Genomic DNA, 23,162 nt, shown 5'->3' with positions numbered 1-23,162 from the left:
TAGCACCAGGGGAGGTTTGGGTTGGATATCAGGAAGAACTTCTTAACAGAAAGGGTTGTTAAGCACTGGAATGGGCTGCCCAGGGAGGTGTTTGAGTCACCATCCCCGGAAAAACACCTGGATGTGGTGCTCAGGAACATGATTTAGTGGTGGATTGTTAGAGTTAGGGTAGGATGGTCAGGTTGCGGTTGGACTCGAGGATCTTTCATGTCTTTTCCAACCTGAACAATTCTATGGTTCTGTGAGATTTAACACCACTGTTCTTGTGGGAACTGTGTTGAGACTTGCAGTGTCTGTGGCTTCCCCAGAATTACTTTCTGCAGGCAGATTCATAGGTGCTGGCACTTCTTTAAAGCCAAGTACACGTCTCTATCCAGTTTCCTCAGCAGCTCCTGCAGTGGCATCTCTGACAGCTTTTTCCTCCAAGGAAGAAGCAAGCAGTAGCCTGGCTGGTCTTAGTGGATGGGATGTGAGGAGAGCACAGCCTGAACTAGGACTTGAATAACGAGCTCAGCTAACCACTGGCACGTGTTCTGTAGTCCCCCAGGTCCTGCAGAGCTGCACTGGATTCACTGAGCAGCATGGCGTGGTGCAGGGGATGTAGAGAGAACACAGGGTGCTCAGTAGCCTTGCTGGGGCAGGAAGCTGTTACTAACGCAAAACTTGCTGAAACTAAGTTACTCTAACCATGCTTGAAGTGTTGCAGTGAATTGCCGCTCACTTTGGACTCTGAGGACTCAGCTCACATACATTTGCCCCATGGGCTCAGTTTAGCCACACAGTGGTGCTGTTCGTTCCTTTTTAGGCAGGCAGTCACAAGGTGTACAAAGCCATGTGATGTCTGTCCTTGGCTGTACTGCCTGCACCTGGAAAGATCGGGGTTTTCCAGATTTCTGGACACGTGCCTGAGAGAAATTGTGGTTCTCTTCTAAGCAGAGCTGTTGGACAGACCTGTCAGCACTAGAAGTTAAGCACGGCAGTGAGATGGGGCCAATGATGTGTAAAAGCAGGAGATGCTTTGGAATGCCTTTTATGTCTGCACAGTTCCTCAGGAAGCAGTTACACCTGCCAGCTCAGTAAGGGATGTCCCTTAGATGCTGTACTGTACAGCTGTGGAGCCTTTGCTCACCTGCACTGCATCTTTTAGATGCATAGCTGAGAGGAACTTAACCAGCAAGACTTCAGGGTTGAGCTCTAAGAATGGAAACACCCTCAACTGTTTGAAAGAGACCGAGTTTCTAAGGTCTTAGAGCTGGAGCTGGCAGAGCACACCCCTCTCGTGCTTTTCCCCCGACTAGTTTTTGGGAGACAGCATATGGATACCCCTACAAGAAGTCTTAGAGTGTTTCCTTCTGACGCTGTTATTATGGAAATAAGAATACGTTCCTGACTCCATTTTGCTTTCCATCTGTGTCGGGCAGTGGTATCAGGGCATAGCTCTTCAGATCTTTGTTTTCCTTCTGAGGATTTTGTACAGCTGACCTCACCTGCCTTTCATTCCTTGCCTTTTTCTGCTAAGGTGAAGAAGGCAGCCTTGGGTGGAAAATGATTTCTGAGAAAAACTTAGAAGCACAACATGCATAAGCTAGTTTTGCTTTTGCAAGCAGCTAATTTTCAGGTTACATCGGAGCTGAAAACTGCTTAAGAAGGAGTTTGAGCACACTTAATTAGCAGCTATTGCTGACTCCATATGGTGAGCGTCTTGCTTACTGCTTGAAGCCTACTTGCACCAAGCCATTGCCCCCTTGGACAGTGGAAGTTTGACACTCACCCCTGTGCATCTGCTCACTCCTAGGTGAATGGAAGTGGTTTTGAGGCAGGCCCAGTAGTGGTACACTGTGTGCTTCCTTCAGTGCCGAGCTCTCAGGAAGCATGAATCGCTGCAGTTCTGATGACAGCCTTCCACAAGGCACCAGTGATGGGATGAGGAGCTCCTCCACGCTCCTGCCCTCATTTCTCCTGGCTCTGCTAAAGATGCTGACCTGAGCCCACCAGTCATCACAGTCACCAGCCTGGATTGTGACGCAGTGTCATTGAGAGAATCCTTCTTTGTTTTTGGCTCAGAGCTTGCTTCCTGAGGTGTTTCTTGTGATAAGACTCTGGTGGATTTCTTGAGGAGGCAAGTGATGGGTGCTACCATTTGACAATCGACATCACTTTGTGGACGTTTGAAAGGCCCTTCCTTCAGAGCTGCTTGCCTCCGGAAGAGAGTGCCCAGGAGTGTTTAGTGGCAGAAGATCTGGCCTGTGACTAAATAGGTCCAGCTTGGTATGGGAAAAGTGGGGAATGATACATCGTGTCCTGTGAAAAACAGGATGCAGGTGGGCATCCCTGCTCCCTCTTATCTGCTGGCAAGGCCCGGAAGGTGGGAACAAAGGAGTTTTTGGTGAGATCCCAGAGCCAGAAGCTGCCACTCCAAGGAGAGCTGACTCGACCACTTTGGACTTGAGCTGTCACTCCAAAGACAGCTGACGCGACCACTTTGGACTTATAAAGAAGTTGGTACTACCATTCAAAAGGTGCCATCATCACTATGGTCACCATCGTCGTCGTCAGAACAACAATGCCCAACGACCCACCACTACTGAAGATCAGTGACTGAACTACGAACCACGCTGGATGTGTGGTGGTGACTATCTCCCTCTTGCTTCCTATGAAGACTCCTTGCTTCTTCTTTCCTATCTTTTCTGTCGCCCTCCTTCCCTTCCCCATTACCCTAATTCATAACAGTGTCCGTCCTCCCCTTCCCCATCTACCCGATTCAGATTTGTAATAAACTGGTCAGACCAACATTTGAACCGTTGTTTCTTAACCTCACACCGGGTAAACAGCTATTAAAAGAACCTCCTCTCCCTCCTATAAATTGGAGCGAGACAGTCATCAGTCATCAGTGAGGAGATTTGAGGTGCCTAAAGAGGGGATCTGGGGTCTCCATGTTGGGTAATGATGGAGGGGAAGTGGGACTGAAGGAAGAGGGCTGGAGCAGATCCAAGTGAGGGGCAATTGGGTGCGGTAAGGGAGGGGGTAAAAGGAGAGCGAGCTGGAGACGTCATGGCCATGGAGGTGGAAGAAAGGGTGAAGGGTTTGGGAGGAAGTGGAAGGCGGAATTGGGAGAGAGCAGACGGAGGGTACTGGGGCTGCTTGGCAGCACGGGCAACTCCGTCCTTTAGGATTTTGGAGCAGGCAGCACAACACAGAGGGGATGGAGAGGCCCACGGGTGCAGGACGTGAGGTGCGGGGCATGGAGCTGGGGATCCCTCCCAGCTCTTAGCAGTGGCCTCTGCAAGGCAGGGACAGACACGAGCGGTCCTGCTGAGCGTGGGGACGAGGACACAGACACACAGAGCGTGGCTTTGCTGAAGGCTTTATTGGTCATTGGAGGATGTCAGAGATTATGATCAGAGAGGATGCCAAACGCTGCCTCTGAGCAGGAGAAGCCTTGTCCCTGCAGGGTTTGTGCCTCAGGATTTTGGGCAGGAGAAGGGCTGGCAGCAGCCCAGGGCGGGATGTGGGTCCCCTGGGGGCAGCAGCCACAGCCTCTGTCCCATCTGCACAGTGACCCTGGGCCATCTCTAGGACACCTCGAGAGCCTCCTCCTCTGCACAGCCCCACAAAGCAGGAGGGAAGGTCTGGGGGTGGCAATGGTCCCCTGGAGCGGGGCAGGGATGGTGCCCTCCATCCCATCCATCCCCAGGCCCTGAGGCCCAGTGCTCAGGGCTCCAGAGAGCCCCAGGGTCCCTCAGTGCCCCTCTTCCAGTGCCACCCTTCTATTGTAACAGACTTCTTCCGTGTGTCCAATCTAAAGACTCTGTCCCCGTCTGTCTTGCAGCCCCCCTTGGGATACTGAAGGCCGCTCTTAGGTCTGCCTGGAGCCTTCTCTTCTCCAGGCTGCCAAACTCGATGCGTATCAAGAAATGCTCCATAAAGACAAAACAGGGGTACTATAAAGAACAGAATGTCTTAAACCTCAACAAAATAGTTTAAAAATTCAGGTGGACTCTGTTACAGAAAGCAAATCTGACTGCATGAAACTCAAAACCATTTCCTGAGGGAGACTTTGTTAAGCAACGTATGGAAAACACAACAGGCATAATGTGTCCTGATTTAAAACAAACAAACAAAAAGCCGCGTGGACCTGATAGTGGTCAAGAGTGTCCCATAGGAAGCACAGGAAAGAACAGGAATGCACATCTGCGTGCTCTGGGCCGGTGCCGGCATCTCTGGTTGTGGCTTCAGGCCCCGGGGCTGATGTTGGCCTCTGAGGCTTTGGCTTTAGGTCCCAGGGCCAGTGCTGTTTCTGTGGCTGTGGCTGTTAAGCCCTGGGCCAGTGCTGTTTCTGTGGCTGTGGCTTCAGGCCTGGAGGCCAGTGCCAGCCTGTCTGCAGCTGTGTCCTGAAGCCCCAGGTGTGGTGCCGGCCTCTCGGGCTGTGGCTTTGGCTTTAGGCCCCGGGGATGCTGCCGGCCTCCATGGCAGTGGCTTTGGCTTTCGGCCCTTGGGCCGGTGCCAGCCTCGCTGTTTGGGCCTTTAGGAGCCGGGCCAGTGCTGGCCTCTCAGACTGTGGCTGTGGCTTGAAGTCCCTGGGCTGCTTCCCAGCTCTGGGGCTGTGGCTTTCGGCCCTTGGGCCGGTGGCAGCCTCACTGGCTGGGGCTTCGGGCCCTGGGCTTGGTGCTGGCCTCTCTGACTGTGGCTGTGGCTTTAAGTCCTTGGGCTGCTTCCAGCCTCTCGGGCTGTGGCTTTCGGCCCCACGGTCGGCACTGACTTGTCTGGCTGTCGATGTGGCTTTAGAGCCCAGAGCTGGCCTGCACGCCTCGCAGTGCCTTCCTGCTACCTTTGCACACTTCTCAGTGCCCACCTGCTGCCTTGGCTTGCCTCACCTTGCCTACCTGCTGCCTGGAACAGCTTGCCCAAGGAGGTTGTGGATGCCCCATCCCTGGAGGCATTCGAGGCCAGGCTGGATGTGGCTCTGGGCAGCCTGCTCTGCTGGTTGGCGACCCTGCACACAGCAGGGGCTTGAAACTACGTGATCACTGTGCTCCTTGTCAACCCAGGCCATTCTGTGATTCTGTGATTCTTTGCACACATTGCAGAAGGCCCCTGCCGCCTTGCCTTGCCGCATCTTCCTGCCGCCCTGGCACACCTTGCAACACCTACCTGATGCAGTGACATGCCCCACATTGCCTTCCTGCCACCTTTGCACGCCTCACCCTGCTTACCTGCCGCCTTGGCCATCCTCTCCGCACCTACCTGCTGCCTTGTGTGAGAGGCAGATTGTGCCTGGGACTGGGGTGTTCCAAGCAGAGTCGAACTGGCACAGGCTCGTGGCAAGGTAAAAGCGCAGGGTGGGGAGAGCCAGCCTAGCACAGGACAGAACCAATGTGCTGACTTTTGGAAGTGCTGTCCTCCTATCTTCATAGAAAAGGACAGAAGATAGCTCAAAACAACAGGCTGGTAACAGACCTCACATGGCAGCAACAGTGTCAGGAAGATTGTGAGCCTGAGACATTCCACCAATGAGTTCCAGGAGAGAGATTAGCTGTGTCAGAGCCAGGCTGTGGAACAGCGTGGATTTCACTGAGCAGGCACGCAATTCCTCCCTTGTCAGTAGGGGCTGTGTGCCCCTACTTGCCACAGTGAACAAAGTGCTGCTTCACAAAGATCTTGGCCTGACGAGAGATTTCTGGTTTTGAGCCGTGCTGCTGCGAAGACAGAAGGTGATAACTGCCAGCAGCAGTCTCCTACTCATAACATCCTTGCTGCTTTGTTCTGGGTGCCGTTACTGAGCAGCATCTGATAGAAGTCCTTCCCTGCTCAGCTGGCTGCCTCAGTTTGAGCCCTAAATGGCAATGACGTGGTATGGCAGGCTTAGTTTTACTGTTTTCTCCTTGTCAGAATGCTCTGACTTTTGAAGGAAGCAGCTTCTTGGGTTCTTTGCTTGTTTCTTTTTCTTTTTTTTTTTAATTTTATTTAATTCATTAGGAACATCTCCATTCCATATAGATATAGATGTTCTGAATATTGTCATTTGTAGTGCTGAGGATTGTTTTAGAAAAGCTATACTCAGTTGAGAAGGCGTAATGAAGGTGTTAAAGAAAGAAGCCCCTGTTGTGTTGGCCAGGGATGAACATGAAATCATCTCCCAGTTGATGTACAGGCAGCTGATGTGACTGCCTCTGTCCTTAGCATCTCGCTGGAAGGAAGCCCACAAAGCATTTCGGCAGTGGGCTGCTGAGGGAAGCTGTCAGAACAGGAGCCCTGTGTCCTCTTGCAGAGCACTGGGATGCTTTTCCAGCTGACACCGACGGCTGCTTTGTTTGTGGCCCTGGCTCTGGAGGAGGGAAGCAGTGCTGAGAGTTGAAGCACGGTGATGTCACACCCCCTGCAGGATCCTGAGAAATCAGTGACCTAGGGCAGGTGCTGGAGAGGAGCTGCAGGCTGCTATCGTGGCAGCTGAGTGCTACTTGGAGCAGCGCAACAGACTGTACCTCTGCTGGCCTGGCAGGGGCTGCCCTGGTGGTGCCACGCGGCCGCTGGGCAGGTGGTCATTGTTGTTGGCATCATCTCCATCTGCCAGGCCCCTTGAGGAAAGCAGGACGTCCATCCGAGGGCATGCTGTGGCCGTGGACATCATGCTGGGCTCCATCAGCTGCAGCCAGGCGCCTGCGGAGAGAGGAACGTGCTGAGGGCACAGGAGAGCCCCTGCTCTCCTTCCTCAATGGCAAAGAGCCGCCCTCAGCTCTCAGCCAGCACTAAGAATGGGCTGCAGGAACGGCCATGCCAATTCAAACATCTCAGACCATCTTAGCCAACAACTAACCAGCCTCTCTACGCTGCTGCAACTACAAGGGCCTCCTGGCTCTCAGAAGCCCTACAGTAAAGACTTGGGCAGGATGGGAGTGGGGGGAACAACAACTCACTGGTTGCTCTGCCTCCATCGCCGGATAAGCAGACAGCACGTTATCATTGCTGCCAGCATGGAAACCACGAGAGCTGCAGTCAGTGCCAGGCAGTACTTCAGTAACACTTGGTCTTCTCTGCCATTTCCACGTCCCTCCCCTTCCGCACCTGCAGGAACAACGTGCTGTGTCTCGTGCCCTACTGGCAGTCTCACAAGAGCTCTGACATGGCCACAAAACGTTGTCTTGCATTCTGTTGGCCTCCAGGAAGACGTGACAATGCTCGGGCTGCAATGCTTCCCTGATTCCAGCGAAGCAAAGGGAACTCCCAAAGGCACTGCACAGCAAGGCACTCTGGAACCTCTTGTTGGCCTCTCAGCTTTGTTTACACTCTGGCTCTGCCACGGTCCAGACCTTCCCGGGCCATGGATTTGCCAACCTGGGTCATTCTGTTAATCGGAGATATGTGACATGGACAAGAACTGCCATAGGACGGATCCAGCTCCAGGATGCTGTTGTGCCTGGTGCCTCAAGGAAGGCGCCTCAAGCTCTGGAATACAGGGACTCTGGGCAGGAGGTACGTTGGTGGGTCCTATTTCCTCCCCTCATCTGCTGCTGAATGTTGTTCTGCTGGCGCAAAAGGGCAAAGTTCCTAAGGGGAACTGGGTGCAGTGGGAGGGGAGCAACCTCTCTAAGCACGGCCACGGAGCTCTGCGAGGGGCTTTACCTGCAGCACCAGCTGTGTGCGTGGCCTCTGTTGCTCCCGGCTGGACGGGCAGTGTGAGACGGCTGCCTTGCTGAAATGCACCCTGTGCACAGGCTCTCCATCTGCCTCTTTAGAAAGGAGGGAAGAGAGTGGGGCTGTAAGGAACTGCTTCTCATCAGGAAGACGGTATCTTCAAGAGGCACCAGTTCTCAAGGGAACCAGTCCGGTTTAGGAAGAAAGCCTGGGCTTTTTGCGCTGCACCTCATTCCTAGTCCCAACTGCGTGCCGTTCCGTGAGACAAACTGAAGGGCTGCACACTTTCCCTCTGTGAGCACAGACAGCAATCCCCATCCTGCTGGGAGACCAGCAGGTTGCAGGCAAGCTTCTCGTTCACGGGGCACCTGGTGTGATTCTGGCGAGTTGCAAGACGATGCTCAATTCCTCCCCTCAAAGAGAGCAGCCAAAAGCTGCAAGCCAGTTCAGACACAGGGCCATCACCGCGGCAGGGCTCTCATCTGTCCTTTCCTGCTGTGCACGCTACAGTTTCTCCACGTCTACTTCTAGAAACTCAGCTTCCCAAGTCCTTCAGGGAACAGAAACACACTCACCCCGTGCTGCCTTCTTCAGGATTGCCCTTAGTAAACGGGACAGTCTCTTGGAATATTTTCCATCTTCCCATGCCACCTTCCATCCTCCAGGACCTTAACAGAAAGCATGAAGAGAAATCTCAGAGAAACAAAGCCTCGAACCGAGCGGTCTTTTCGGGGAAGTCAATAAAGACAACAGCCACCCTGGGATGCCTGCGGGGCTCCAGCACAGGAGGATTTGGCACAGCCTTCCCTGCAGGCAATTCTGCACCCAAAGCTCTCTGAGGAGAACTTCCCAGCACACACTGCAATCTACACAACTGCACAGCAGCCGTGCCTGGCTGACAGCAGGGCTGTGAGCTGGCATCTCTCAAAGGAAGCAAAAACTCACGGCATACCAATACGAGATGCTGGGGCTTCTGTCCCGGAGCTCAGCTGGGAAGCTGGAGACGATTCCACTGCACCTGCACCTGTACACAAACACAGAGCAGCTCCTGTCACACGTGGCCAGGTCCTTGTTTAGACTGCAATGCCAGCATTGCTCACAGCAGCATCTGGCAAATAGCTGCTGGTGCCTGCAGCAGCACCGTGCCAGTCCACGAAGGAACCGTGTGCGGAACTGCCTGCAGACAGGAAGGGGCAGGAAGGGAAGGGAAGATCCAAAGGCCCTTTCCTTTGGGATAGCCCCATAGGAGGCTTATGGAGCAGATTATGCTCAGCCTCTGGCAAGACACTGCTTATAGGCACAGCCGTAATGAGAAACATTCCCATGGTGTGCTATCATCTCTCTCTTCCTTAGGGACCTGCAGTGACTGGAAGGGGCTCAGCTGGCGACGCGGCAGCCAGACTTGGGTGGAAAGTTGCAAAGCTGGAGACGTGGGCACTTGGCTGGCACCCAGGCTTCTCGTGGAGTAGAAATCACTGGGCAGAGAAAAGCTGAACCCTTCCTGAACTACCACAGCCACATATGAGCGGAGATCAGGAGATGAAGGCTGGTGACTTACCTCTGGCATCCAGCCCGGGCTCAGGAACAGGACTCTGCTTTGGAAATCCACCAAGAGGACCTGCAGGCATAAATGTGATCAGACACAGGTGAGGAGAGCTTCCACTGCACTAACTTTTCTGCCTTCACAGAAGCAGACGCTCACAGCTTACCTCTGGGTTTCCCCTGAGGCACAAAAGCAGCCTTCATCCCATCGTCCGGATAAGGAGCAGCAGCAGCTGCTGGCGCAAAAGGGCAAAGTTCCTAAGGGGAACTGGGTGCAGTGGGAGGGGAGCAACCTCTCTAAGCACGGCCACAGAGCTCTGCGAGGGGCTTTACCTGCAGCACCAGCTGTTTGCGTGGCCTCTGTCGCTCCCGGCTGGACGGGCAGTGTGAGACAGCTGCCTTGCTGAAATGCACCCCTGTGCACAGGCTCTCCATCTGCCTCTTTAGAAAGGAGGGAAGAGAGTGGGGCTGTAAGGAACTGCTTCTCATCAGGAAGACGGTATCTTCAGGAGGCACCAGTTCTCAAGGGAATCAGTTCGGTTTAGGAAGAAAGCCTGGGCTTTTTGCGCTGCACCTCATTCCTAGTCCCAACTGCGTGCCGTTCCGTGAGACAAACTGAAGGGCTGCACACTTTCCCTCTGTGAGCACAGACAGCAATCCCCATCCTGCTGGGAGACCAGCAGGTTGCAGGCAAGCTTCTCGTTCACGGGGCACCTGGTGTGATTCTGGCGAGTTGCAAGACGATGCTCAATTCCTCCCCTCAAAGAGAGCAGCCAAAAGCTGCAAGCCAGTTCAGACACAGGGCCATCACCGCGGCAGGGCTCTCATCTGTCCTTTCCTGCTGTGCACGCTACAGTTTCTCCACGTCTACTTCTAGAAACTCAGCTTCCCAAGTCCTTCAGGGAACAGACAGAAACACACTCACCCCGTGCTGCCTTCTTCAGGATTGCCCTTAGTAAACGGGACAGTCTCTTGGAATATTTTCCATCTTCCCATGCCACCTTCCATCCTCCAGGACCTTAACAGAAAGCATGAAGAGAAATCTCAGAGAAACAAAGCCTCGAACCGAGCGGTCTTTTCGGGGAAGTCAATAAAGACAACAGCCACCCTGGGATGCCTGCGGGGCTCCTGCACAGGAGGATTTGGCACAGCCTTCCCTGCAGGCAATTCTGCACCCAAAGCTCTCTGAGGAGAACTTCCCAGCACACACTGCAATCTACACAACTGCACAGCAGCCGTGCCTGGCTGACAGCAGGGCTGTGAGCTGGCATCTCTCAAAGGAAGCAAAAACTCACGGCATACCAATACGAGATGCTGGGGCTTCTGTCCCGGAGCTCAGCTGGGAAGCTGGAGACGATTCCACTGCACCTGCACCTGTACACAAACACAGAGCAGCTCCTGTCACACGTGGCCAGGTCCTTGTTTAGACTGCAATGCCAGCATTGCTCACAGCAGCATCTGGCAAATAGCTGCTGGTGCCTGCAGCAGCACCGTGCCAGTCCACGAAGGAACCGTGTGCGGAACTGCCTGCAGACAGGAAGGGGCAGGAAGGGAAGGGAAGATCCAAAGGCCCTTTCCTTTGGGATAGCCCCATAGGAGGCTTATGGAGCAGATTATGCTCAGCCTCTGGCAAGACACTGCTTATAGGCACAGCCGTAATGAGAAACATTCCCATGGTGTGCTATCATCTCTCTCTTCCTTAGGGACCTGCAGTGACTGGAAGGGGCTCAGCTGGCGACGCGGCAGCCAGACTTGGGTGGAAAGTTGCAAAGCTGGAGACGTGGGCACTTGGCTGGCACCCAGGCTTCTCGTGGAGTAGAAATCACTGGGCAGAGAAAAGCTGAACCCTTCCTGAACTACCACAGCCACATATGAGCGGAGATCAGGAGATGAAGGCTGGTGACTTACCTCTGGCATCCAGCCCGGGCTCAGGAACAGGACTCTGCTTTGGAAATCCACCAAGAGGACCTGCAGGCATAAATGTGATCAGACACAGGTGAGGAGAGCTTCCACTGCACTAACTTTTCTGCCTTCACAGAAGCAGACGCTCACAGCTTACCTCTGGGTTTCCCCTGAGGCACAAAAGCAGCCTTCATCCCATCGTCCGGATAAGGAGCAGCAGCAGCTGCTGGCGCAAAAGGGCAAAGTTCCTAAGGGGAACTGGGTGCAGTGGGAGGGGAGCAACCTCTCTAAGCACGGCCACAGAGCTCTGCGAGGGGCTTTACCTGCAGCACCAGCTGTTTGCGTGGCCTCTGTCGCTCCCGGCTGGACGGGCAGTGTGAGACAGCTGCCTTGCTGAAATGCACCCCTGTGCACAGGCTCTCCATCTGCCTCTTTAGAAAGGAGGGAAGAGAGTGGGGCTGTAAGGAACTGCTTCTCATCAGGAAGACGGTATCTTCAGGAGGCACCAGTTCTCAAGGGAACCAGTCCGGTTTAGGAAGAAAGCCTGGGCTTTTTGCGCTGCACCTCATTCCTAGTCCCAACTGCGTGCCGTTCCGTGAGACAAACTGAAGGGCTGCACACTTTCCCTCTGTGAGCACAGACAGCAATCCCCATCCTGCTGGGAGACCAGCAGGTTGCAGGCAAGCTTCTCGTTCACGGGGCACCTGGTGTGATTCTGGCGAGTTGCAAGACGATGCTCAATTCCTCCCCTCAAAGAGAGCAGCCAAAAGCTGCAAGCCAGTTCAGACACAGGGCCATCACCGCGGCAGGGCTCTCATCTGTCCTTTCCTGCTGTGCACGCTACAGTTTCTCCACGTCTACTTCTAGAAACTCAGCTTCCCAAGTCCTTCAGGGAACAGACAGAAACACACTCACCCCGTGCTGCCTTCTTCAGGATTGCCCTTAGTAAACGGGACAGTCTCTTGGAATATTTTCCATCTTCCCATGCCACCTTCCATCCTCCAGGACCTTAACAGAAAGCATGAAGAGAAATCTCAGAGAAACAAAGCCTCGAACCGAGCGGTCTTTTCGGGGAAGTCAATAAAGACAACAGCCACCCTGGGATGCCTGCGGGGCTCCTGCACAGGAGGATTTGGCACAGCCTTCCCTGCAGGCAATTCTGCACCCAAAGCTCTCTGAGGAGAACTTCCCAGCACACACTGCAATCTACACAACTGCACAGCAGCCGTGCCTGGCTGACAGCAGGGCTGTGAGCTGGCATCTCTCAAAGGAAGCAAAAACTCACGGCATACCAATACGAGATGCTGGGGCTTCTGTCCCGGAGCTCAGCTGGGAAGCTGGAGACGATTCCACTGCACCCGCACCTGTACACAAACACAGAGCAGCTCCTGTCACACGTGGCCAGGTCCTTGTTTAGACTGCAATGCCAGCATTGCTCACAGCAGCATCTGGCAAATAGCTGCTGGTGCCTGCAGCAGCACTGTGCCAGTCCACGAAGGAACCGTGTGCGGAACTGCCTGCAGACAGGAAGGGGCAGGAAGGGGAAGGGAAGATCCAAAGGCCCTTTCCTTTGGGATAGCCCCATAGGAGGCTTATGGAGCAGATTATGCTCAGCCTCTGGCAAGACACTGCTTATAGGCACAGCCGTAATGAGAAACATTCCCATGGTGTGCTATCATCTCTCTCTTCCTTAGGGACCTGCAGTGACTGGAAGGGGCTCAGCTGGTGACACGGCAGCCAGACTTGGGTGGGAAGTTGCAAAGCTGGAGACGTGGCACTTGGCTGGCACCCAGGCTTCTCGTGGAGTAGAAATCACCGGGCAGAGAAAAGCTGAACCCTTCCTGAACTACCACAGCCACATATGAGCGGAGATCAGGAGATGAAGGCTGGTGACTTACCTCTGGCACCCAGCCCGGGCTCAGGAACAGGACTTTGCTTTGGAAATCCACCAAGAGGACCTGCAGGCATAAATGTGATCAGACACAGGTGAGGAGAGCTTCCACTGCACTAACTTTTCTGCCTTCACAGAAGCAGACGCTCACAGCTTACCTCTGGGTTTCCCCTGAGGCCCAAAAGCAGCCTTCATCCCATCGTCCGGATAAGGAGCAGCAGCAGCATCTAGAACGAAGAACAGAAGAGGGATGTTCCCATGGCACACCGCGATCTCCTCCCTCAGCGATGGGGGAGGGCTCTGCTGATGGATGGCAGACTCAGGCCCCGACTGCCAAAGCTACAGGATGACCCGGAGCCCGGCACTCCAGGCCACGTGCAACAGCCCTCCGGGACCGCGTGGAAGAGCACACCGAGAAGAGACACCTGAAGCCATCTGGGCTCCGGCCGGGGGTCTCTGCTGGGAGCCAGGATTCATCTACGGGGAGCCGGAGCAGAAATGCTCCCGCTTTTCCCAGCACACATCTGAGCTCCCCCTAGGACACCCCTGGGCGTAGAGCGCACTCAGCCAGCAGCAGAGCCACAGCCTGGCACGGCTGGAGCCAGCCCCGCACAGCATCGCTTCCTCACGCCCTCGCCCGGCTCCCACGCCGCTGCCCGTCCCCCCCATCCCAACACCCCATGGAAGGCAGCCCCAGGGCGGCGTGGCACACGGGGACAAGAGCCCGGAGCTCTCGCCCTCGCCGCCACTCGGTTTGGCCCCATCTCTGCCCATCCACATGCTGCTGGTGCTCACCACTTTTTACTTGGCTTTTTTCTTCCATTCTCCTTGCCTTCCTTCTCTTTTCTTCTTTCTCTTCGTCCTTTTTTGCTCTTTTCATATATTCTTTCTCCCTTTATTATTTTCCTTTTTCATTTTCCTTTTTTTCTCTTTTTTTCATTATATACTCGTTTTTTCGTTTCTCTTTTTTTCTCTTTTTTTTTCCCTTTTTCTTTTTTTGTTTCATTCTTCTCTTTTTTCTTTTTTTCTTTTTCTTTTTTTCTCTTTATTTTTTTCTTTTTCTCTCTTTTTTTCTGATTTAATCATAGGTTTTCCTTTAACCCTTCCCTCAGCCTCTCCTTCCCCTTACCTCTTTTCCCATCCTCTACCCTCCCCATCCCCTTTTCTCCCTTACCCTTGTGGGAATGGAATGTTGTTTCTGCATTTGATATTAAAAAGTAGCAATTGGTTTGAAGAAGTAGAACATCATGCATTTGTATTCTGTAACTTATCCTTAGAAATAGTTGATCTAAGAAGTAAAATCCTATATCTGTTAGTGGCATGTTTTAGAAACATTATTACTGAATTATGTGATTAATTCTTTCTTGCAAAACCGGAATAGTTGTTAAATGTTCCAAACAATGCGAGTATAGTGTGCTAAGGATTAGAAAACATATCGTAGAGCTGTTCTGTTAGGATGAGAAAACATATTGTAGAGCTGTTCTGTTAGGATAAGAAACTCTCAGCAAAAGAAAGACAAATGTTGCAAACATCAAAGAAGTCAGGGCCTCTGCACAAGGCCGAACTGTCTCACTCCATGAGAAGGTTGGGGTGTGAGGGCAGGCACCAGGATCCTCCCCTGCCTCTCTCCCAAGCTTATCTTTGTAGAAAGAAGGACAAGCAGATAAATAATGATCAGGTGGGGAATAAGTTAATTAATTAACTACAGATTTACGCTTATGCAGCAAAAAAATTTATGTTTCTCCAGTGTTTCAATGTTTAGTGAAGCGCTGAGAAGATTGTGAACCTGCAGTACTCAGCCAACGAGGAACCAGGGCAGAAAGAGAGAAGCGTCAGGCAGTAGGGGATAAAAGATGTAACCCTGTTTTCTCGGGGCTCTCCTGCTTGCAGGAGGCCCGCCATTGCAATTGCGAATAAAATCTGCTTTATCAGAGATACTGTCCTAGAAAATTATTTGGATATTTCCTACAATTTGGGGGCTTGTCCAGGATCATTATTGCCCCTAGGGGGTTTCCCTACTGCCCTGGACAGGACAGGTGCACCCCGCTGATTTCAGTGGTCCTGTCTGGGTGGTGAGGTGACTCCTCGGGACGGCCGATAAGAAACCGAGGCTGTTCCATAAAGGACGGGCTCTGAGAAAGCCAAGGGGTAGGTAGGCACGGGTATTGACCCCTGGAGACCTGGTAACTTCGTGCACGGAGCAAGGTAACGGAATTTAATTCTTGCCTTGGGGGTCGGTGGAGACTCGGGTGAATCTCGGCAGGGAGCTGTTGGTGTGCGGTACCTTGTGCACTTGACAAAGTGCCAGCAGTACACCCCTATGAATCCGAGAATTAAGGAGCAAGGTGCTCCAGAGGGATTGGCCCTAAATCCAAGAATCGGAGTGTGGTAAGCTGTGAGCTGGGGAGTTCCCAGCAGCATTCCGGAGGAATGGGGAATAGGAGCTCCATAGAACAGGGGAAAAGGGTCCCCAAATTCGTGCCTAGAGAGAGCCTCTTGGGAATGAAGCTAAGTATCTGGTAGGTGTTGAGACTTCATAGAACTATTACTGGACTACTGGTTCACATTCAATCATGGTAATTCATTCTTTCAGTTTATAGTCAAACTTTCACTGTTGATGCTGCCTTCTCATTGGACTCATTCATGATCCCACCATTGAATGAGTTGATTACATTTCCACAAAGGGAGAGTGTGAAAGCTGCTGGATGATCCCGCTTGTAGGCAAGCTTGCAATTCATACAGCATAGGTAAGACATTGCAATCTGTGAAGTAAAAATCAAAGACAATGTAGCTATAGCTTTACAGGACGTGCAGATCATAAACTTTATCCATACAGTTACAGACATTTGCTTCCTAGAGGCAAATAAAGTAAAATACTTTAAGAAAATTTCACACAGAGATTGCATACCATACTATTCTTTTACACAAAGCAGAAGGACAAAGCAGGAGATACGTGCAGCTGCATCAACACCCCAGTTGCTGAAGGAATGGAAAGACAGATCAAATGACAATACATTATTCTCATACAAGGACTGCTCATCAGCACCCATTGCCCAAGGAGCAATGCAGGGAAGACTTGCATTTCTTCTTCTCCTAGCCAGAAATTGTTTTTCCTACCTTAGAAAGGAAAGGAAAAAAAGCCTGACATAGTGCTGACAGGGCAGGCAGATGTGGCACACCAAGGCATACTGAATCTGCAGAACATTTGAAACTTCCACCTTTCCTCCAAGAGCAGTCTAAACCTTCCATACCCATTCCTACTTTCACCACTATTCTTACCAAAGCTGCTTTTTCAGCTGGGGCTCCTCTCTGTCCTCAGCAGTATGACTCAGCACACAGATGCACCTCAGCTCCATTTCGTTTCCACGCCCACTTTGTGGGACCGTGGGTTTCCCATCAGAAGGCTCCACACACACCGTGCATTCAGCTCAGTGAAAGGAGACACAACTGATACAGGCTTGTTGTGCAAGAGAAATCCAGGTTCTCTTCTCATTCCCACAATCCTTCCAGTAGTTCAGTCCATTTGGTACATTACCATGTCCCGGATTCTCAGCTGTGTTTTCCACACACTAATCTGTCTACCAACAATGCATACACAGGAACCAAGAAACCAATAGCTACACTCAGTCATAACCCAGGGCAAGGAAATCTCAGAGCAATCCTAAGTGAAAGCCCCACTTTTCTGAAACACTGCCTCAAGCTCCTCGCACTCCCCCTCAACTCTTTTCTCAGAAGCCCACTCCTCTGCTTTTTTCTTTTCCTCTGAATGCTTGCATTTTTGTGCAGCCAGGACTTGGGAGAAAGCTGGGATGCAAACTGCAGAGAACTGTCCCAGCAATGAACAAACAGAAAGCCTGGGCAGAAAGACAGTGCATCAAGTCCAGATGCCTGTTGTGTATCTGTACCTCTCTTTGGTGCTTTCTCCAGCTCTGTCTTCTTCCCCAGCCTTTCTGCACGGCCATGCTGCAGTGGAAGGCCACTGGCGTCCATTTCTCGCAGAGAGAAAGCAGGAAATACTTGAAGAGCAACTCTTTGGAAGAAGATTTTAGCACAGCCAGCCACTACCTTCAAGTTTTCAAGCACAGGTTCTTAAATTTGCCTTTCCACTGCTCTAACATTATGCCTTCCTTACAGTCAACACGAGGCACTTTTCTCTCTCCTCCATCACACACACCCTTTCACACAGTCCTATTTAGATGAAAGTACCCAAACTACAGCTCACAAAACATTCTTACCCACAGAGGCTTTCCATTTCCCCTTTTCTCAATAAGAGTCAATAGAATCCCATGCTCCATCCCTAAAATAAAGTACAGTCTTTCCATGTCACAGAAAGCAGTTGCCAATCGAATCCTTGTCCTGTTAGCCCACATCCACCAAAATCCCTCCAATACACCATTTCTACAGTCAAAACAAACTCCTTTTTTCAACTGAAATGCACTTACAGAAAGTATTACTGGTCTCATTCCTGCTGAGTGAGTGGGAAATGAATCCACATCTGTCTGATAGCTCTACAATGCACCAAGCAAAGCTGCACAAGCAAACACAACACTATCAGGTGCATGAGCTGAGAAACACTTCATTCCTAAGTCAAACAACTGTGAGTACAAGTACCTCCACACTGTTTGGCCTCTACAAGGAATAGACACAGCTCTAAGAACCATTTAGACACAGACTCAGATCGCTCTACTGCCACCGACAGCCACTGTCAGCCTCTCTATTGCTTCCACTATAGCTTCCAGTACAGCGCTGCCATCAGGCACTCTTTCCTCTCAAGACTCTCTTGTTTTCTCACTTACCTCCTTAGTTGCACTAAGGAAGTGGTTTTGCCATTAGCTGTGGCATCCACTCCCAACCAAACCAACACATCTATCAGTCAGCAGGGTTGCACCCCATGAGGCCAGGCCTCATGCCATGACAGCAGAGGAGCAAGGTCCGAGGCTGCAGCAAGGGAGGATTTGCTCAAAGGCAACAGCCGTGGGCACACAAATCAAGGCAAGAAGCTGCTTATCTTCAGAAGGATTCAGGTAGGCAGGGATCTCCAGAGCGATCCTCTTGCCTACACTGCCAACCCTTCAATGAGGGCTGGGAAGGGGTGGATCCTGGCTCCAGCCCTTCTGTCATTCTGGAACATTGCATGCTCTGGGTTGGCCCTGCCTTTCTACCAGGTGAAAAATCAGGGTTCAAGCCATGTCTCAGCATTTACACTACAGCATCCCTTAGCATTAACCCCACAGGACAACCCTTAACCCTTTACCTTCACCTAAAAGGCTAATCCTTAACACTCACCCCAAAAGATACTCCTCAGCCCTAATCCAAAATGCTAACGCTTAACCCTCATTCCCATCTCAAAAGTGCTGCTGCTGTCCCTAACAAAAAGGACAAGCCATAAACCCCCAACCAGGTGGGCACACCCCCACCATCACTAACATCAAGTGTGAAGCCTTAACCTTTACACCTAACAGAAAACAGTAACATGAAACCCTAACCCCAAAGGGTTACCCTCAGCACTTAGCTCTAGCACCAAACACTAACACTTCATCACAATCCACAAGTGTAAACCTTAGGATCATAGGATCACCACGGTTGGAAACAACATCTAAGATCATCTAGTCCAACATTTCCCACTAAATCACATCCCTCGGTACAACACCTAAACACTCCTTGAACACCTCTGGGGATGGTGATTCCACCATTTCCCCTTCCATAAAAAGGTAACTCTTGACCTTTAACCCTAACCCAAAAGGGTATATCCCATCACCATCACCCACAAGGGTAACTGCAGACAAAGGCAATAGCAAATACAGCTGCTTTAAACCAGTTCTAAATTACCCAAGAAAAGTAAAGGACACAAACCTGGAAATACAGAATGAGCCAGCAGGATGAGGAAATGAGCAGAGATTTCAGAAACGTGTCTGCTGTCAGGGAGGGGAGTTCAGGCCTGCTCCAGCACCACAGGTCTCCATGACACGACACAACATGGGGAGGTGGCAAAGGTGACAGGGCTAGGAGGAGAGCTGGCGGAGGAGGAAGGTTGGATGCCAGGCACTTTGAGAGGGACTGAGGTAGCCTCACCCATCACAGACGTGGTCAGCGCAGACACTTTGGTGTCCGACATGATGTAAAGTGTCTTCGTAGGGCTGGACGTGGTCACTGCAGAGAAGGAAAGAACGTGGTCAGCAGTTGTGGGGACAGGGTGCCTACCCTGGGCTGCAGCCCCGGCAGCAGAGTTGCAGGGCTTCAAACTGCACAGAAAACCCCCTTGTCTCATTTTGTTTTCAGACTGACTCCAAAATAAACCCCAGCACTGCCACAGCCTGCGCAGAGCACAGCAAGGGAGCCCCAAACCTTTCAGCTCCCTTTCTAGACCCCTCAGACTCTAAGAATCTTCCCTCCCTTCAGTGATCTCACTCTCTCCCCAGGGGGCTCGGACCATAGGCCATCCTTGGCCATCCCACTCTCCCAGCTGTCACACAGCTCAGGCATCTTCAACTCTGAGCCACCAGCACTAAAGTGCACACACCACCTGACATGGCTTCACAAGCAACCGTCTGCCTTTGCATCACATGCCTCTACCTGCCTTTGCTAAGCAAGCAAGCACCTACCTGCCTTTGCTTTGGAAGCATGCACACGCTTCCCTGTGCTAAGCAAGACCACAGTCCCTTTAATCTCAGGAGGGAATAAAACAGCCCGAACAAAAAGGGTACGGCAAGGCTCTCTCTAGGACACCTGTTGTCTCAGCAGAGTTGACAGCTACTTAAAATGCACAAAGGACCTACAAAACCATCACGCTCAAACAAGGAAAGTAAACAAGTCCAGGATGCCGTGAAGGGTTCCTAGCTCTCTGTAGGTAATACCTGCTCCGTGGGCACAGGATGTGCACAAATTGCCCCTCATCTCTTCCCCATCCCCTTCCCCCCCACCCCCCCCGTGATTTCCACAGGCATTTAGAGACTCTGTGGAAAGGCAACATAAGGCTCATGGAGAAGACTGGATGTACATGAGGTTTTTCCCTTCCCTGGTGCTAGAGCACTGCTTGTCTAGATGATGAATGTTTTTCATACAAGCACCAACCAAGCATGGCAACAAACAGCTGAAATGGCATTTCCCCTGCAAAACCACCAGCCTGTCTAAAGACCTCTCCTCAGAGACTTGCCAAAAAGGCCAGAACCATTACTCCCTTTTGGCAGGCTTACTCACAGAACAGCAGGCTTCTCTTCACCGTGCATCACACGGACACAAACAGGCTGCTTGTGCAAGGAGGGCAATTTCACCTGAGCACCTCACCATGTGTGTTCCCTCCACCCTGCTTTTCTGCAGACATACAAGGAGAAAAACCTCAGTTCCTCTGAGCAACGACTGGAAGGAACTCTGGAAAATTCTCCATTCAAAAGCAGCTCCTTTGTGGTCTTGGTTCCTGAGGGCTCCTGTGGATCACCTTTCAGGCAAAGTGTGAGAGGTTCTACTGTACAAACCTATGTACCTTGGTACCTTTTTCCACCCCAAAACTAATTCTGACAGACTTGTGATGCAGACATTGGACACTGAGAAGAAGAGAAAAAGAGCAGAAGAGAGGATAAAATTAAGGATACCGGTAAGGAAGAAGCGCAGAAGATGAAAAGCACAATAGGATACAGGCAAGACAGCAAAAGAGATGAGCAGCAGCGGAGAGAATAAAGGGAAGAGACGCTGAGAAGGATAAGAGCAGAAGGAGAACAGACAAGAAAGAAAGAAGAGCAGAGAAGAAGAAAAAGGATGTAGGTACAAAAAACAAGCAGACAAGGAGAAAAGCAAAAGAGGTATTAGCGTATACAGAGCGTATACAGAGAAGACAAAAGCAGAAGTGGAGAGAAGCTGAAGAGGAAAAGCGAGAAAGGAAGTCTGGCAGAAGTACAAGAGACGGTAAGAGAGGAAAGTGGCAAATGAGAAGAGCAGAAGAGAAGTGAGTACAGAAGAGCAGGAAACGAAAAGAGCAGTAAAGAAGAGCAGATCGTGCTATGAAGAGAACAGTAAAAGGAGAGCACATGAAGAAAGAGGAGAGAGGACAGTGAAGAAGGAACTGCAGAAGAGGACAGTAGAAGAAGGTGTGAGGACTGGAAAGAAAGAAAGTGAGTGTAGTAACAGGACACCATTTCCCTTGGGACTCTGCAATCTCTTTCACTTCTGACAGACGGAGGCGCTGAGAAGAACAAGAGCCGTGTCTGTGTTCACCAAGGACTCACCTCTGCACGTGCAGCGGCAGCTCTGAGAGAAGCCTTCTTTAGTCCCACTTTCCTCTCTTCAGGGTCCTGGCAGGCATGGGGAGGAGCGTGACCACCAATGAAGACCGAGACAAGACACTTATCGAGCACCTCAGCTCAGCTTTTTCCATGTCTGAGGAAGCCAGTTCTCTGTCCTCATTTATCAGAGGGGGAACGCTCTCCTTGGCCTGTCTTCTGCCTGCGTACCTGTAGAACCCCTTCTTGTTATTTTTCACATCCCCCACCAAGTTCAGCTCCACCTGTGCCTTGGCTTTCCTAATCCTTTGACCTTTCATACTTAGAGATACATCTCCAAAGTCCAATTGCGCTACAAGGAAGGATGCATACGTACAGCGATTACACACACCATCCCCACAAATAACTTCTTTAACCAGTGCAATTTGGGAAGCCAGGAAGTCACGTTGGTTTCAGCTCACATCATCTTATGTTGTGCAGTATTTCACTTTGGTGCCATATCTTATCTACATCTGCCTCAATTCTACCACTCTGACCTACATGAACACAACAATATCATTTACTGCTGCATGAACTCCTTCTTGTGCACCTAACAACATACCTGAAGCCCTTCTATGTTGCAATGCCACCCAGGCTAAGCTCTGGACCGTTTCCCTTTTCTTCTTCCCTTCTTCCCCTCTCTCCTTCTTCCTTTCCTTTCCTTCATTTCCCTTGTCCCCTTTTTCCCCTTTTCCATTTCCCTCTCCCCTCTCCCCCCCCCTCCCTCCCCTCCCTCCCTTTCTTCCCCCCCTCCCCTTCCCCCCCCTCCCTCCCTTCCCCCCACCCTCCCTTCCCCCCCCTCCTTCCCCCCCCCTCCCTCCCTCCCTTCCCCCCCTCACTCCCTCCCCCCCCTCCCCCCCTCCCTCCCTTTCTTCCCCCCCTCCCCCCCTCCCTCCCGTTCTTCCCCCCCTCCCCCCCTTTCTTCCCCCCCTCCCCCCCCTTTCTTCCCCCCCTCCCTCCCTTTCTTCCCCCCCTCCCCCCCTCCCTCCCTTTCTTCCCCCCCTCCCTCCCTTTCTTCCCCCCTCCCCCCCTCCCTCCCTTCCCCCCCTCCCCCCTCCCTCCCTTTCTTCCCCCCTCCCCCCCTCCCTCCCTTTCTTCCCCCCCCTCCCCCCCTCCCTCCCTTTCTTCCCCCCCTCCCCCCCTCAATCCCTTTCTTCCCCCCCTCCCTCCCTTTCTTCCCCCCCCTCCCCCCCCCTCCCTCCCCCCCTCGCTTTCTTCCCCCCCTCCCTCCCCCCCCTCCCCCCTCCCTCCTTCCCTCCCTCCTCCCTCCTCCCCTCCCCCCCTCCCTCCCCCCCCTCCCCCCCTTTCTTCCCCCCCCTCCCCCCCTTTCTTCCCCCCCTCCCTCCCTTTCTTCCCCCCCCTCCCTCCCTTTCTTCCCCCCCTCCCTCCCTTTCTTCCCCCCCTCCCCCCCTCCCTCCCTTTCTTCCCCCCCTCCCCCTCCCCCCCTTTCTTCCCCCCCTCCCCCCCTCCCTCCCTTTCTTCCCCCCCTCCCCCCTCCCCCCCTTTCTTCCCCCCCTCCCTCCCTTTCTTCCCCCCCTCCCCCCCTTTCTTCCCCCCCTCCCCCCCTCCCCCCCTTTCTTCCCCCCCTCCCCCCCTTTCTTCCCCCCCTCCCCCCCTCCCTCCCTTTCTTCCCCCCCTCCCCCCCTTTCTTCCCCCCTCCCCCCCTCCCTCCCCCCTCCCTCCCCCCCCTCCCCCCTCCCTCCCCCCCTTTCTTCCCCCCCTCCCCCCCTTTCTTCCCCCCCTCCCTCCCTTTCTTCCCCCCTCCCCCCCTCAATCCCTTTCTTCCCCCCCTCCCTCCCTTTCTTCCCCCCCTCCCCCCTCCCTCCCTTTCTTCCCCCCTCCCCCCCTCCCTCCCTTTCTTCCCCCCCTCCCCCCCTCCCTCCCTTTCTTCCCCTCCCTCCCCCCCTCCCTCCCTTTCTTCCCCTCCCTCCCCCCCTCCCTCC

At 52.6% G+C, this 23,162-nt stretch overlaps 1 protein-coding gene across 1 annotated transcript; it reads right to left on the bottom strand.

Moving 5' to 3' along the window:
• Positions 1–212: 212 nt before the first annotated feature.
• LOC116240235 (uncharacterized) lies at positions 213–21,932 on the bottom strand. Its single transcript, XM_090129329.1, has 25 exons — positions 21,187–21,932; positions 20,165–20,278; positions 18,821–19,117; positions 15,876–17,495; positions 13,763–15,729; positions 13,126–13,194; positions 12,975–13,034; positions 12,369–12,440; positions 11,992–12,084; positions 11,400–11,507; positions 11,234–11,299; positions 11,083–11,142; positions 10,625–10,697; positions 10,477–10,548; positions 10,100–10,192; positions 9,749–9,839; positions 9,508–9,615; positions 9,342–9,432; positions 9,191–9,250; positions 8,585–8,656; positions 8,208–8,300; positions 7,861–7,951; positions 7,621–7,727; positions 6,915–7,062; positions 213–6,657 (listed from the first exon to the last, which is right to left on the bottom strand). The coding sequence occupies exons 5-25, from the start codon at positions 13,845–13,847 to the stop codon at positions 6,555–6,557; spliced, it is 1,815 nt and encodes a 604-aa protein (XP_089985455.1). The 5' UTR covers positions 13,848–15,729; positions 15,876–17,495; positions 18,821–19,117; positions 20,165–20,278; positions 21,187–21,932; the 3' UTR covers positions 213–6,554.
• Positions 21,933–23,162: the final 1,230 nt, after the last annotated feature.

This window comes from Phasianus colchicus, chromosome 36 (genome assembly GCF_987193195.1).
Source record: "Phasianus colchicus chromosome 36, bPhaCol1.hap1.1, whole genome shotgun sequence".
In the NCBI taxonomy this organism is placed as follows: domain Eukaryota; kingdom Metazoa; phylum Chordata; class Aves; order Galliformes; family Phasianidae; genus Phasianus; species Phasianus colchicus.
The sequence above is the reverse complement of the archived record's forward strand: the minus strand, read 5'-3'. Positions and strand labels throughout refer to the sequence as shown.

What these genes read in the sequence shown, in the direction of transcription:
- LOC116240235 (XM_090129329.1), bottom strand. Translation starts at nt 13,847, where the DNA reads ATGAAAAGAGCAAAAAAGGACGAAGAGAAAGAAGAAAAGAGAAGGAAG. An exon ending in GCCCGGGCTGGATGCCAGAG is followed by an intron (nt 10,698 to 11,082) that starts GTAAGTCACCAG and finishes GTCTGCAGGCAG; the next exon opens with TTCCGCACACGGTTCCTTCG. An exon ending in GCAAACAGCTGGTGCTGCAG is followed by an intron (nt 9,433 to 9,507) that starts GTAAAGCCCCTC and finishes AGTTCCCCTTAG; the next exon opens with GAACTTTGCCCTTTTGCGCC.